The sequence below is a fragment of the Cryptomeria japonica genome, chromosome 7 (genome assembly GCF_030272615.1).
Source record: "Cryptomeria japonica chromosome 7, Sugi_1.0, whole genome shotgun sequence".
In the NCBI taxonomy this organism is placed as follows: Eukaryota; Viridiplantae; Streptophyta; class Pinopsida; order Cupressales; family Cupressaceae; genus Cryptomeria; species Cryptomeria japonica.
The window spans coordinates 659,512,630-659,527,427 of record NC_081411.1 but is presented as its reverse complement, the minus strand read 5'-3'; the positions used below and the strand labels follow the sequence as shown (position 1 = coordinate 659,527,427).

Here is a 14,798-nt window from a genome sequence, read left to right as displayed (position 1 = left end):
TTCCTCTCATTTATGAGCCTGAAATGAGAATGCTTTGTGCTTTTTGTAGGAGTTACAAAATGATAGATTGTACTGTGCTTGTATGTGAGTAGTTCTTGATTCGCATATGAACCATTTATTTTGATGAAGATGATAACTGCAATAAGCTCAATAGTTTGTTGAAGTGGTTATATCGATCATATCAACTAGCTGAGGGTAGTGCTTATAATGACCACATTACTAGCTATATATGTGTGTAATTGTTACAAAGATTTGAATTGTCAAGAATAGATTGGATATAATTTCACTGTCCAGCAGTAGCACTATGTTAAAATATTGTCTATGTGTAACATGTTTGAGTTTCTAATTTAAATTTAATATGGCTTTTATATTTACTTGCATGCACTACCTTTGTTTGGTTTGGTCAGTAAAACATTTCTTGAACCCATTTTCTATTTTTGTAAATTTCTACACTCAAGGACATTGAAAACAATGAGTCTTGTTAAATTTTGCTGCATTATTTTATCAACATGGTATTTTCAATGGCTATTTGTCAACAGTTGGCTAATTTTTAAAAAATATACACTAATTAGCATTGAATTCAAATAGTGTTTGCCCAATTTTTCTCATAAACTGTACATAAACTTTTCAAAACTCTCAAAATATACATTTCCTCAAAATTTTTCTAATGTACATGTATTTTTTTTTTTTTGAGATACAAACATTTGCCTCCGCTTACATGTACTTTGTATTTTTGAGATACAAACATTCACCTCCCCTTCTATGCTTTTGAGTTTCCATGTTTATCAATGAGCTAATATTACTTGCCTGACCTGTTTATGAAACAGGCTGCACTGATGGGTATGCAAACTTTTATATGGGTTGTGTACATGTAAAAGATGTTGCAAAAGGACATATCTTACTATATGAATCTCCATCAGCATCTGGAAGACACCTTTGTGTGGAAGCAACGACTCACTGGAGTGAGTTTGCTGATATGGTAGCAAAACTGTATCCCGAGTATAAAGTGCACAGGTAATCTTGAATCTTATTCTTTACATCTAGCTATAGCAGAACCATTGAAATAATTCATATGTACTTAATGACCAGTTATTATTTTTCATTGTAAAGTTTGAATGAAAGGTCCCAATAGATTCATCCAAAGCCTATGTGTTTTGTAGTCAAGAAATTATTCCATTTAAGATTATTTGCATGTGTAGGTAGGTTCATCCATCAACTTAATTAAAGTTAAATATTGAACATCAAATTACATAAGATTCCTTCATAGTTGCATTATATAGAATAACCTACCCTATAAAGTGAGTAAAGGTACTATTTGGGTCTGTACCCCAAAAGTAAGAACCCCGACTTTGAGAAGAAAAGTTATCCATTGATGTTCGGACAGACTCAGACAATCTATTGTCTTATGTAGTTTTTCTTCAACACATTTGCTGTTGGGAATGTAAACACCAACAGAGGGATTGGACAAAATTATAAATTTGTTGCAAGACTTGTAACAGCTCTTTTATGTTCATGTATGAGTTTGGATAGTTTTTCAATGGATAACTATGTACGCAGAATGGAAAATAAAACATATTGATGCATTTGAATGTGTAGATTAATTTACTGGCTGTTATCTTCTCCTACCATTTCTTCCTTTAACCTGTGACTCTGTTACCCTAGGATATACACTGTGATGCAGAGTGCTACAACGCTAAGCTTGGTTAGCCCAAACAAACACTGTGATACTCAATAAGAAATCCAGACTATTCTTCTTTGATGAATAAAAGGAAGTGCTATGTTCATTAAAGTCATCACAAATTGAGTTCTTAACCAATAAGAACAATAATCCACCAGTTCGACACAAATCTGAATTTTAACATGTTCAAATGCTAGTTAACTCCAGAAAGATATTTGTCAAAACTCTGTTTTTGCTGAGTTCTATAGTTCTCTAAAAATGTTTTACTGTTGAACTTTTGAGTTTTAAAATCTTACTGGTTTTCCAACTACACATACACAGATTGTGGTTTATTCTCAAGTGCACTTGTTTTGTTTCTTTCCTTCCCTGTTCTGTTCGTAACATAAATCTGATGGCATCAAACTTCAACAAAACTTGTTTATACACAGGAATACCAATCCCTAGTTGATCAGGCTAGTTTAGGCTTCAACTGGGTTTTTTCAAGTTTTGGAACCCGATGCCAATGCAAAGTTTCAATTTTGTGCCATAAACAGGGGTTTCAATTCAAACAGTCTTTCTGGCTCGAACTTTCGATTATGGTGGTTAAGTATTGTTTCCCAACATTTCCTGCATGTCTCACATTCCAAAATCATGATCTTCAGAATTTGCTTACTGCATATTCAACTTGAATGATAAACATAATGACACCCCTCCAAACTGGTATCGAACAATTTTAAACTGCTACGGGTTTGAGTTAATACAGTCATTTATCGTACGGTTAGGGCACGATGTAACAATGTTATTTGTTAACAAAGGCGATGAACCAGATGAACAGTGTTATTTGGTTTAACTCAGTTTAAACATAGTCTTTGAAGCATTTAACATTCAACAATCCCGAGCATTAAAAACCTTAAAGCATTTTGCCCTAAACTGTTTATTCTGCATTCTTATTCCCGCGGAGGAAAACCCGTTTGAATTTGAGTTTGCATAGCGATGTGAATATATACAGTTTTCGCTAACAGTTTAACCGAACTTTGAGTGTAGAAATTACAATCTAAACAGATCGATGCAGTTGTATGCTTAATCCACTGTGTTTACCGTAGAGAATGCATTCATCGTGTAATACTGCACTCTAAACCGAAATGAAAATAGAGTTTTTCAATTAATGAAGCTAGGTATACAAATTGCTTACAGTTTTGAATGTGAACTGTTAAAATGCCTTTACACCCCGATTTGCACCTGTTTCATATCTCATTGTTTCTAACCTTGTTTCGAACACATCAACCGAACTGCAACAAAGATCATGCACAGGAGACGTCCTCGCAACTGCTGATTTAGTTTTATTTCTTTTGCTTCGCAGACCTTCGTTCGTTCCAACCACTAGTTGGACGCACTGTTATATACAGCAACAGACACCCAACCGGTGTAAACCAGTTGGGGTCGTTGAAACAACCGAACCAACAAAGATGGAAACAAAAAAAACTCCGCTAAACAGAGCATTAACAAAAAATAACAAAACAGAACTAAAGTCCAATGGACTAAGAGCGATTGGTTTATAGAAATACCAAAAACTCTTGACCATACACGAAATGGACTAAGTCATTTATTCCGTTTATTACAACAAAACCAAAATCCTTGTGGACTAAGACTCCACAGCTTATAAGCATGCTGTAGGTAGTCATGACCACACAATAGGAATAAACATGAGAGAGGATCGTAAATGAGAGATGATCGTAAATGATCAAACTCAAATGATTACAACCAATGAAAACAGAATTATCCAATTACCACAGGTGCCCTGCACCACACTGGCATCCTTGTAGTTGTTCCAATCATACACATCAAAATAAATCATTTGAACACTTTACATTTCATTGTCAATTTGTGGTTAATGATATCACTGCATGCAAGGAAAAATAGATATCAATTTCTGTGAATCGTGCAGCTTACTCCCACCATGCACTTATTATCAAAGTGTTTTATCATCTATATAGAGGTTGTTGGTAGTTAGTTGCTCTTAGCTCGGTGACAAATTTTTGGGGTTGAATCAACCATTGAATTTAATTGCTAGTTTCATTTGTTTATTTTATGCTCTCACTTCTAGGAACACCCTCTTGAGTCTAAGTTGAGCTCAAAGTGTAGGAGAGAAAACCAACTTTCATAGAGTTAGCTCAGATACCTCCAAAGTTCTCTAGATGAATGATTTTACTCATTTGTTGAAAACCTTGGCTCTATGAGTGGAGTGTAGTTCTAGAAAATGGAGCAATGATTTTGAGACCTAACAAGAGTAATGAAAAAGTTCTTATTGGAGAGGAGACATTCTAGCATTGGTTTATAGAGACTTGTACCTGATGATTTGGAGCTTTGGTCTTCAATCACCCTTCTTTTGTGATGATATGGATCATAGAGAACATTAGGCCTTAACAACTTGCGATGACCTAGTGGAATCTATGGATCCAAGAGCTACATGTTGGCATAGAGTTAGACTTTTTGATATGACCACACGAATAATGGCAACTCTAATAGATAATTTTATTGCTAGTCCCTAGATTGACATGGATGATAGATGGTTAGGAGATATGGTTGTTCAATCCTTTTGCTAGGGAGTGTGCTCCTTGATAGATAGGAACAACCTTGTTGAGATTCCTTCCATTTCACAAGTCCTCTATCAACATGAAGAGGAATTTCTGTAGACTTGCTTTTTAAGGCCCCATGCTACTGATCTTTGGAGGAGATGACAAAGGCACAAGGTGTTTTCTTGTGGACTCCTCTTACTCCAGGAACACCTATTCCACAACCCTTACAACGATAGGATCAGAGATATCTTCAACTATGTAGGGACCACTTGGTTTATGATGCAGAGAGTAACCAAGAAGAGGATGAGGACTACATCATAGAGGATAGAGAAGAGGAGGCTGCAATGAGGAATGTGGAGATACTTAAAGCTAAGGAGGCACTAGTAGTACCTTAGGCCATTTTCATTTCTCCGATGATAGAGGAGCAGATGAGGGACATTGATTCTACATTGCAACCATGAGATCCTCGTCAGTACATCACTTCTGGATTCCATTACCTTGCTTAGCATAGCCTACAACTTGATTATCATTCTAACAGCAAATTGATGCTCTTCTTGCTTCTCTTTCTTTTGATTTTACAAAGACCATCGAGGGATGGAGATATTTTATTTTTTTAGGAGTGCTTCCTTAGATGTATTGGTCCCTACCATGAGACAAGATAGAGATATATTTTTAGTGGATTTAGGGATGCCTTTGTTGGCTGCTCTTCTTGCTTCTCTTTCTTTTGATTGCACAAGCACTATCGAGGGATGGAGAGAGTTTTTTAAGAGTGCTTCCTTAGATGTATTGGTCCCTACCATGAGACAAGATATAGAGAAATTTTTAGTGGATGTGGGGATGCCTTTGTTGGCCGGTCAACACATAGATGATCTTGGTCCTCCCACCATGTTGATCAAGACATAGTGTCATAGAGGACTAGCATTATGGCATTGGAGGCTGAGATTACTACGGTATAAGAGATGGCTAGCTTTGGGATTGATCGATGATCACATGGTCATACACGAGCTAGGATAGTGGGCCATTCTCGCACTTTTGTTCTCATTCGAGCTCCTTCCTAGGGACAAGATTTAGAGGACTCCTTTACAATTGGCTAGAGTAGATAGCAAGAGGAGATGATGGAGCAAGAGTCTTGGAGGCTCTAAGACTCAGAGCTTCCATTGATGCTTTTGTTGATGCCTTGTGCCCTTAGGCACTTCATTTTGCTTGTTTTGCCCCTTGCATGAGGAGAATTTGTAGTTGATGCACTTCACTTATGATTCTTCCTTGGCAAAGCCTACATACTTAGTGTATGGATATTGTCATGTACTTGATGTAACTTTAATTTTCAAGATTTGTTATTGATCTATATATAGTTTATGGTTGACATCTTTATCTTGCTTGCCCTTCTACACATGCTTAGCTTAGAATCTGATTTTTTATGTACATATGTATACTGTGATGGATGCCATGTTATATTTGTGTTTTATATAAATTTCATCTACTTTTGACATATTTATTTAATGCGCAGTATGTATGGATGTATCCAAACAATTTTTGATGAACATGACATAGTGGATTCACATGTTTATTTTTGCCAATTCCATTTACTATGACATTTATTTTTTATGATATGCAGATGGTTCTAACAATGCAGTTGCTCTTCATGATATTTTTGACTTAGGGGGTTGGGTCCCAAATTTGTTACTCATACTCCTAGAGGAATAAATCCACTCTAGAGCCAGGGAAATGCTGTCTTGAAAGGGGATTGATCAACTCATCAACAAAATCTGAGTGATTTTAAGGCCAATTATTGAGAGTGGATATTCTCTCCTTCACTTTGGGCTCAACTCAACTTGGGATGGTGTTCTTGGAGATATTCTTAACAAAATTGGTCACAATTGAGATAGGTAAATTGAAATAATTATAGTATTATCCAATGTATACATGATCTCAAAATCTGTCACTAGACTCAAGACTAACCTACTACATATATAACCTCTATTAAGTTGATAAAGACATCATTGCATAAATGAAAGTCGAAGGCATGTAGGACATGATTCTCTAGGATAAATCCCTTAAATCTTGCTAAAGATGTTTCCTTGGGTGAATCACTGAATCACGAAATGCATATAAACTAACATGTCTACTCCTAAATATTGATGTTTATAGCTATGGTCGGATTCCTTCTATGGCCGACATAGCTAATATAAATGTCTAATTGGCCTATTGGCCTTAGACATTTTATAGGTTTGATTTATAAACATTTGCATGCACCGATGTATTAAATATAAATAAGCCAATTTGCCTATGTAATTATTATTTATATTAATCATGCAAGACCGACTTGAAAGTCCGCCACCTTTGCATTGGGACGTAACTTTTTGGAGGGAGCCGACTCTTGAGGAAGGGTCACCCTCAATCGGTATAAAGGAAGGGTGCATTCCTCTTCCTCGGTATCAATCATAATCTCTACAAGCAGATCGAATATATACAGTAGCAGTTCGAACACATACAGCAAGAAAGCGAATCATATCAAATTCTTTCTTCAGTCTAGCAAATTCATCCCTCAGCATAGTAAGTCATCCTACAGCAGATCGAACCTTATTTAAAAGTCAGATTGGTGAGTTTCAGATCATTCCTCAATTCAGATTGCATCTACAGCAGTCTAGGGTAATTCAATCTGTTCATATAGCTTCAAGGAGTGAAGCAATTTTGTAATATCATATCCATATTTGATAAATATAATCAGAGACATTCCTTGCTGGGTTTTTCACCTTCAAATTGGAAGGTTTTCCTAGGGTACATGCTGTGCATTTTGATTGAATTATCTTCTATCTAATCTGATCATAAAACTTAACACTAAACTATTGGTGGAAGATAATTTTCACTTAAGTGTATGGTGGATCATGAATTTTAAGAACCGATGCTTATTTACTGGGTAACTGGGTTACATAGTTGCAATTTACCATGAAGAACAATTTAAATAATAGTAGAGATATAATATCAAACAATTGAACATTTTTAATAGTTTCTCTCCTAACTCAAAAAATCCATTTGCAATAAGGAATGAATGTTACAAACAACACTTGAAATGACTTAAAAAGTGTTGTGACACTTATCAAATTCTTATTACAATCACACCAAAAAATATAGCAAGAGGAAACCTTGAGCTAGAAACTTGTTGGAATTCGTCGCTTAGAAACTTCCCTGAAGTTATAGACATCAATTACATTTGCAATAAGGAATGAATGTTACAAACAACACTTGAAATGACTTAAAAAGTGTTGTGACACTTATCAAATTCTTATTACAATCACACCAAAAAATATAGCAAGAGGAAACCTTGAGCTAGAAACTTGTTGGAATTCGTCGCTTAGAAACTTCCCTGAAGTTATAGACATCAATTACAAACTTGATACCTCATTGTGATTTGCAAAACATGTTGCTTGATAGGTGATTAGACTTGTAGGAATTTAAACCCTAAATAATCCTTAGCACTTGTCTCATGGGAAGTGGAGAAATGGTTGATCCTTGTTCCGCAAAACAAACTAGCATTTATAGCTCTTTGTTCAGACATCTAGTCATTTGCAGGAATTTGACTAAGAATTGGACATCTTTAATGTAGCATCTGAAACAAGCTACAATACCACAAAATCCACTGAATTGGCATTATAGAATAGGCATGAAACTAATCGGCATTCGGAACTTCAACTATCGCATTCATGGTAACATGGTTGCCCTTATCTTCCATTTTTGAGATTTGCAAGAAAATCCATACCTTCTTGATAGATATAGGTTTTTAGGTGGAAAAATCCTTTTGAAGTAGTTGCAAGGTCAAATCAAGTTATCAATGGTGTCCTTGGAAGGTCTAGAGAGTGGTTGGGGTGAATAGGAAGAAATGTGGAGACTCAATGCAAGATAGGAGGTGAAAATAGGAGATGTGAGACTAGACATCAAGATTGGACATTACAATGGAAGTTTAGGAGTCTATTGAAACTTTGCAAAATGGATGACATGAGTGAAGGAAACAATGTGGAGAAATGCAAGAAAAACATGTGGGATTGGACATTAGGATAGGATGTCTGGAAGTTGGTTTGAACTCCACACATGAAGAAACTAATGGAAAAGGCATCAAGAACCTTCTTGAAAATTTTGTGTGGAAGTGGACATTAGGATAGGACATTTGTATGGAAGTTCAGAAGTTTGCTCAAAGTCCACAAGAAAAATTTGGAGAGATTGCAAGAATATATGGAAGGATATAAGGTACGGAGTTTCATTGTGATAGTGGAGGAAGTCAGGAGGTCTGGAGGTGTAAAGGAATTTTGCAAGGGGGTTTGGGGATGATGTGGGAAAAATTGTGGAACTAGAGGAGGGAAGTGGAGGAAGTGGAAGGGGGAAAAGAAAGAAGTTTGAACAGACTACAAAAGTTTGCAAAGGGGAAGAAATGGGATATTTGTAGGAATGCAAGATTGGAGGGAGGTTGGGACATAAGAATGGGGAAGGAAAGTTCAAATGCCCATTGAAATCTTGAAAAAGGAGGAACAAAAAGAAAATGGAAGGAATGAAGGGATCGATGAACCTGTAGAGATTTCATATGAGATAGGAGGTTAGGAATAGACAATGGAGTAGGAAATTTTTGATAGTCCAGCAAAAGTCAACTTTGCAAACACAGCAAAAGATGACCAAAACACTCCCAAACTAAAATGTTTTTGGTTTTTTGCAACTTCTAGAATTTGATAAGGACATGGAGGATGAAGAGGAACAACACTTATGCAATTTTGACCAAGAGGGAACCCATTTAAAGATCTCTTAGATCTGTTATATGTGATGGGTAAAATGAGGCTAAATGCACAAGGGGGCTAGGACTTGAGCAAAAATTCATTGTCAAACTAAGTCCCAATAGGAGAATTGTGAGTTAACTCAACATAGGAAGACTCACCAAACTTCCAAGCTAGATATTAGGGGGTCAAATGGGAGCTAGAAAGTGATTGAATAAATTTTAGATGAAGACTAAACCTGATCCACATCCAAATTGACCATTTAGACTAGGTTTTGATGCAGACAAACAAAAAATTTATTGGTACCTTCAAGACTTAGATCGAAAGAGATACCATATAGGTCAGACCTAGGGCGGATCAGCTCCTCAGCAAGGTTGGCCCAAGAAAGTAAGCTAGACTTTCAATTTTTCGTAACTTTTGTGTGTGTGCTTAGCTTCTGTCTCCTTTTTTTTTTCTTTTCTTTGTTTGGATGTTGCCCTTGTAGCTTTGAGCTTAGATATTTCTCCACTTGAGAGTATAGACATTGGATGGTTTTTATGGCATTTCAGATATAATAAGTTTCGAGATGGAAAGCATTAATGGTGTCACCAAATTCTTTGCCTTCCATCTTGTAGAAGTAGCAAACATTGTTTATGATGTCTTCCTTAACCATATATGAACCTTTCCATACCATGTGAAATTTTCTTTTGTTCTTATGTCTTTTATTATTTGGGGTTTCTTTTACGAGTACAATTTTTCCCTGATGGAAATGTTGTCATTGATGTCAAAGATGATTAGTTAAGGAATTGGATAGTTGTGATTTAAATAAAAGAGCTTAATACACAATCCAAATGGAAATGCTATCGTCAAAGGCATTTAATGAGAGAATAATAGTAAAGCATCATTAGAGTACAATGATTTAATTAAAGAGAAAGGGTCAGCAATGGGAGTCTTAACTATATAAAGACACACAGGATCATCTACTGAACCTTGGAAGACAGCGGTGTAGCAATCGATGGAGAAAGATAAATATCACTGTTGTGGTGACTCTGAAAAAGACATTACGTGCTGGCACATCGTCCCAATTCTCTTGTTTGTGGTTGAAATCACTTATGAGATGAATTTCAGTGATTAGGAGTTATAAGACAAAAGCTACAAGTTGTTTACAAGGAAGAAAGTATAGACAAAGGAATTACATGCAATTATGTACAGACAAAATTTTCAACGATCTCACTAAGAGACTCTCTTTACTCAAGGCAGCACTTTCATTGGTGCACCAGCCGGGAATAGAGGTTTGTTATTTACAGGGAGAAAGTATTCTTCAGCAATAATTGTTAAAATACGACTTCATATCTGTGGTGAAGATAAGTAACACTCCATACAAATTAATGGAACGATTTGATCATTATTTTCAGTGACTTTGTACCCGTATGCAAGTGATACAATTAAAACAAAAGATAGCTGATTTGGTAATGGTTCGGGACATGAACTTCAGTCGTAATTATTAGAGAAGTGATACAGAATACACAACATCATGGTCGACTTTCATGTAGCCGGCAATCCTTGAAAGAGTCTATTAAGGAAGCAGCGGTCAACATAAATATTATTGATCAGCAACAATAAAGAAGATATATATGGTATGCAGTCAGGAAAATACAAAAGAGCAGCAATGAAAGAAGAACAAACATTGATCAATATTAAATGATATGAAGGCATTGATTCAAGAAGATGGTCTAAGATTATTGCAAGCGATTCGTGATGACAAAAGAATCGACTTAGATGGTAGCGGTCTTATGGAGCAGCGACTTAATAATATGTGGCAATCGACTATGGTCAACAAGAAATACATATAGATAAGTCTTGAGTAGCGGTGAGTATGGGAGAACAATCGATAAATTAATGGAGCATCGATTATGATGTCTAAGCAAGCAGCGATTTATAGACAAAAGAATATGATATGATTGGAGTCTAAACGCCGTCTAAATTGCTGGAGATTGTTTTCGATGAAAACATATTTTGCCTGTGCATGGGATAGCAGAGTGAGGAATGGTGTCTTCATTTCTTGCTGGCAATGTCACTTATGGTAGCGACTAATGATAATATACAGCATGATGATAGATTAATGACAGCAATTCAAATAGATTAGACAAGTCGATTATAAAAAGAATGGAGGATATAAACAAAGCCTAAGTTACATTGAGAAATGTTTACATGAAAATTGTGGATTATTCTTGTATTGAAAGACCCGAGACCTATAAGACTTTTCCAACAAGAATAAACAATGTTGAAGTAATGGTGGTACGATTAAGATACAGCAATAAGATCTTTTGGCGAGGCTGGCTACATAAAGGAACAACAATTACGTTGATTAAGAAAGATGGCATTTATAAAGCAGATCGATTTTGTATGAGAGATAAAAGGAGGACTTACAGATAATAAATTATTTACAAGTTTGTCGATTCTCCAAGATGAGGAACGATTAGTATTGAATATCATAAATATTTCGATTAATGAAAGCAACATCGCCGTATGAGAAGGGAGCGACTTATATAATACAACAGCATACAAATTATAAGAAGAAGGTTAATATAAATATATGCCATTTGACCATGCTGACTACAAATGAGAAAGCGAATATGAAAGAATACAGTACTCAGCAAACCATTTATATACAACAGACATCTATCTCTGAAAGAACAGTGAATATAGGAACAGACAATAGTACATACCACAAGACTATCGAAGAGTCTATGAAGAACAGATTAATTATCGATGCTGATAATAAAACAGTTTATATTTATAATATATGCATCAATGTTAATAATCTGGGTTTACATGTATCGGGTCAATAGTTGACCGATAATTGTTAAAAGTGGACAAGTTAAATAACCGGTCTATGAAAAATCGATTTGAAGACATAAATAAACAAATGTATTAATCAAAGCGGTGTTAGTCTATGACGTGTCACCATAATTTGAATTATAGCCAAAATCGGTTCAAATAGGAGGAGTACGTGATCTTTCACGTAAGGACATGATGAATTGTGTTTTCTATTGAGACATGATATAAATATATGTATATGTTTGTTGAAAGTGATATGTGTTGTGTGAAAAGAATACGCGGCATACGGAAGAATCTTTCAGAATCGAGAAATGAGAATTGTGGGTATGTGTAGAATGTGAAAAATGTGATGTGAGATGTGAGAGTGAGTGAAATAAAACAATACAAGTGATAAGTAATAAAGAAATATATAATTCAGATATATATGCTGAGCTGACAGAAAAGAGGAGTATACACAGATATTAAAGAGGTATTTATACAGATATAAAGGAGGATATTATACGGATATAGAGAAGGATATGACGCAGATTTAAGGAAGAATTTATAGCAGATACAAGAAAGGCTTTACAGCAGATTTGTGAATGAAAGAAGATACAGTTGTGAAAGGAATAGTTGCAGATTTATGAAGATGAGTATATGCATGTGACGAAGGAATATATGCAGATTTGAGAAGATCAAATTGTCCATCATCCGTTGTTATAGCAACATTGTCAAGGTGGAAAATCAGATTTATGTGAAGTTAAAATTGGGAGTTGGTGCTTCTAGATTCTGAATTGGGAGTTGGTGCTTCCAGTGGGTTGGTGCTCACAAATTTCAGAAGTGGGAGTTGGTGCTTCCAATGGGTAGGTGCTCACAAAATCAGATTTGGGAGTTGGTGTTTCCAGTGGGTTGGTGCTCACAAACAAAGTTAGGGGTTGGTGCCTCTAGTAGGTTGGTGCCTACGAAATATTGTAAAAGAAGAAATATATAAAAGCATTGATTTACCATGGTTTTCTCCCGTAAGGGTTTCCACGTATATATCTTGTGTTCTATTTGTGTTCATAATAGTTATATCACATGTGAATGTCGATCAGCAATGAATATGTTTATAAGATAAGTTATATACATGTAATTGAAGGTGAAAAGTTTAAGTTGGTGAAATTTGTTGTTATACTGATTCACCCCCCCCCCCCCCCCCTCTCAGTATAACCGTGTGCTCTTCAGTCCCACCTTATATAGACTAGATGGGGCCTCTTCCCTAGTCTTGGTTGTTCTGTCTTGCAAAGACTAGGATATAATGAGACGAGATAGAGTATGAAAAGCCTAATGTAATGCCCCACTATGAGCCCAGAGGACTTAAACAAATAAATCAATGGAAATGCGAATAATTTTTTTTTAAAAAGTAAAATATGCCCTACATAAGAATTGAGTAACATGATACTACAAGATAAAGATAAGATGTACAAACAATATCTAGCAATAGTCCTCAAGGCCCCACAACGATGTTACTCAAAATAACATTAACCATACATACAAGAACAAAAGAAACTTCTAAAATATGATAACACTGTCCTTTACAAAGGAACATGATACATAATACATTGCCATGAGAATATACATATGGTCATCGATTACATCCCTGGGTATTGTTGTGACCATTTCACACATCGCCCCATCGCAAATGGGGACCCCCTCTTTTTGCTCGTTTTTTCGCTCGTTTTTCGTTTCGCTTTTAGGATTTTGTTAGTCAGTCAGTTGTCTGGATTTAGGGTCAACCCTTAGGGTTTTAATTTCTGTCTTTTCAGGCCAAAATCCAGTCGTTTGGAGGGCTTTTGAGCTTCCTTTTCAAAGGATGCTAATTTTGAATGCAATGAATTCGCCAGAATGGTCTAATTTTCAATTGGAATGTTGATGCAAAGCTTAAATTTGTCTAAGTGTTGGAGATGAAATGTGAATTTTGTCCGATTGAATATTTTTGACCAAATTTTGACCTTTTTTTGATTTTGATCCCGGGCATTGGAAATGATTTGTTTTCGCCGTGTGAAGTGATAAAATGTGTAAAATCATGTTATTTTGGCCTGTAGGAGCAAAATCGCTCCTGTCCCTCTGTGAAGGACGGGAGCTCGTTTTCAAATATCTTACTGTCCCTGCAGAGTCAAGATGAATTGCGAATTGGAAGTAATGGAGAAAGGCGAGATCTTTCCATTGAATATAAATTGAAGATTTTCATGAGCACAGAAATGCCTCCAGGAGAAAAGTCGCTCCTGTCCCTCAGTGAAGGACCGGAGCTACAAATCCAATTTTGCTTTGTCCTTGCGAGATTTCGACGACTTGACGATTTGAAGAGGTCCAAAGGAAGATGTTTTATCAGATGAATATAATTTGAAATGCAAATATGAAGAAGAATGGTCCAGAATGCTAAAATCGCTCCTGTCCCTCAGGAAGGGACCAGGGCGAAGTACATTATAGGCTCCCGTCCCTCTCCCAAGGACCAGAGCGATACTCTTCATTGGGCAAAATCCAGGCCAAGATCAAGACAAGTTCATGTTTGGTGGCAAGGAAGACGGTGAAATGAACTCATTGAATATAAATTGAATATTTTGAAATATCAACAAGGGTCCTAAAGTGCCTAGTTTGCTCCTGTCCCTCAGGAAGGGACCAGAGCGATTTTTGTTATAAATGATTTTTTTTGCCAAGTTGCAAACGATTTCAAGGCATGGATGAATGGAAGGACGCATTACGAACCCGTTGAATATAAATTTGGAAGCTAGCAAAGTGAAATGAAGACCACAAGAGCAAGTTCGCTCCTGTCCCTCTCCAAGGGACCAGGGCGATACAGTGAGTATGTTGTTTCTCACTCAAGTTCAAAACCGATCCAAGTCAGGAACAAGGAGGCAAAGGACGTTTCAAGACATTTTTAATCAAACACAAGCATCAAGGTCGTCACGTTGGAAGGATTTGCGCTCTAAGACCCCAGATCGCTCCTGTCCCTCTCCAAGGGACCAAAGC

General features: G+C 36.2%; 1 protein-coding gene across 3 annotated transcripts in view; it reads left to right on the top strand.

Moving 5' to 3' along the window:
* The window catches only part of LOC131071199 (cinnamoyl-CoA reductase 1), a 143,632-nt gene that overhangs the window by 61,076 nt on the left and 67,758 nt on the right, over positions 1-14,798 (top strand). For all 3 annotated transcript variants that reach the window (XM_058006926.2, XM_058006925.2, XM_058006927.2), the window contains exon 5: positions 828-1,014. In XM_058006926.2, coding sequence (XP_057862909.1) covers positions 828-1,014 — 187 coding nt within the window. The remainder of the gene's footprint in view (positions 1-827; positions 1,015-14,798) is intronic.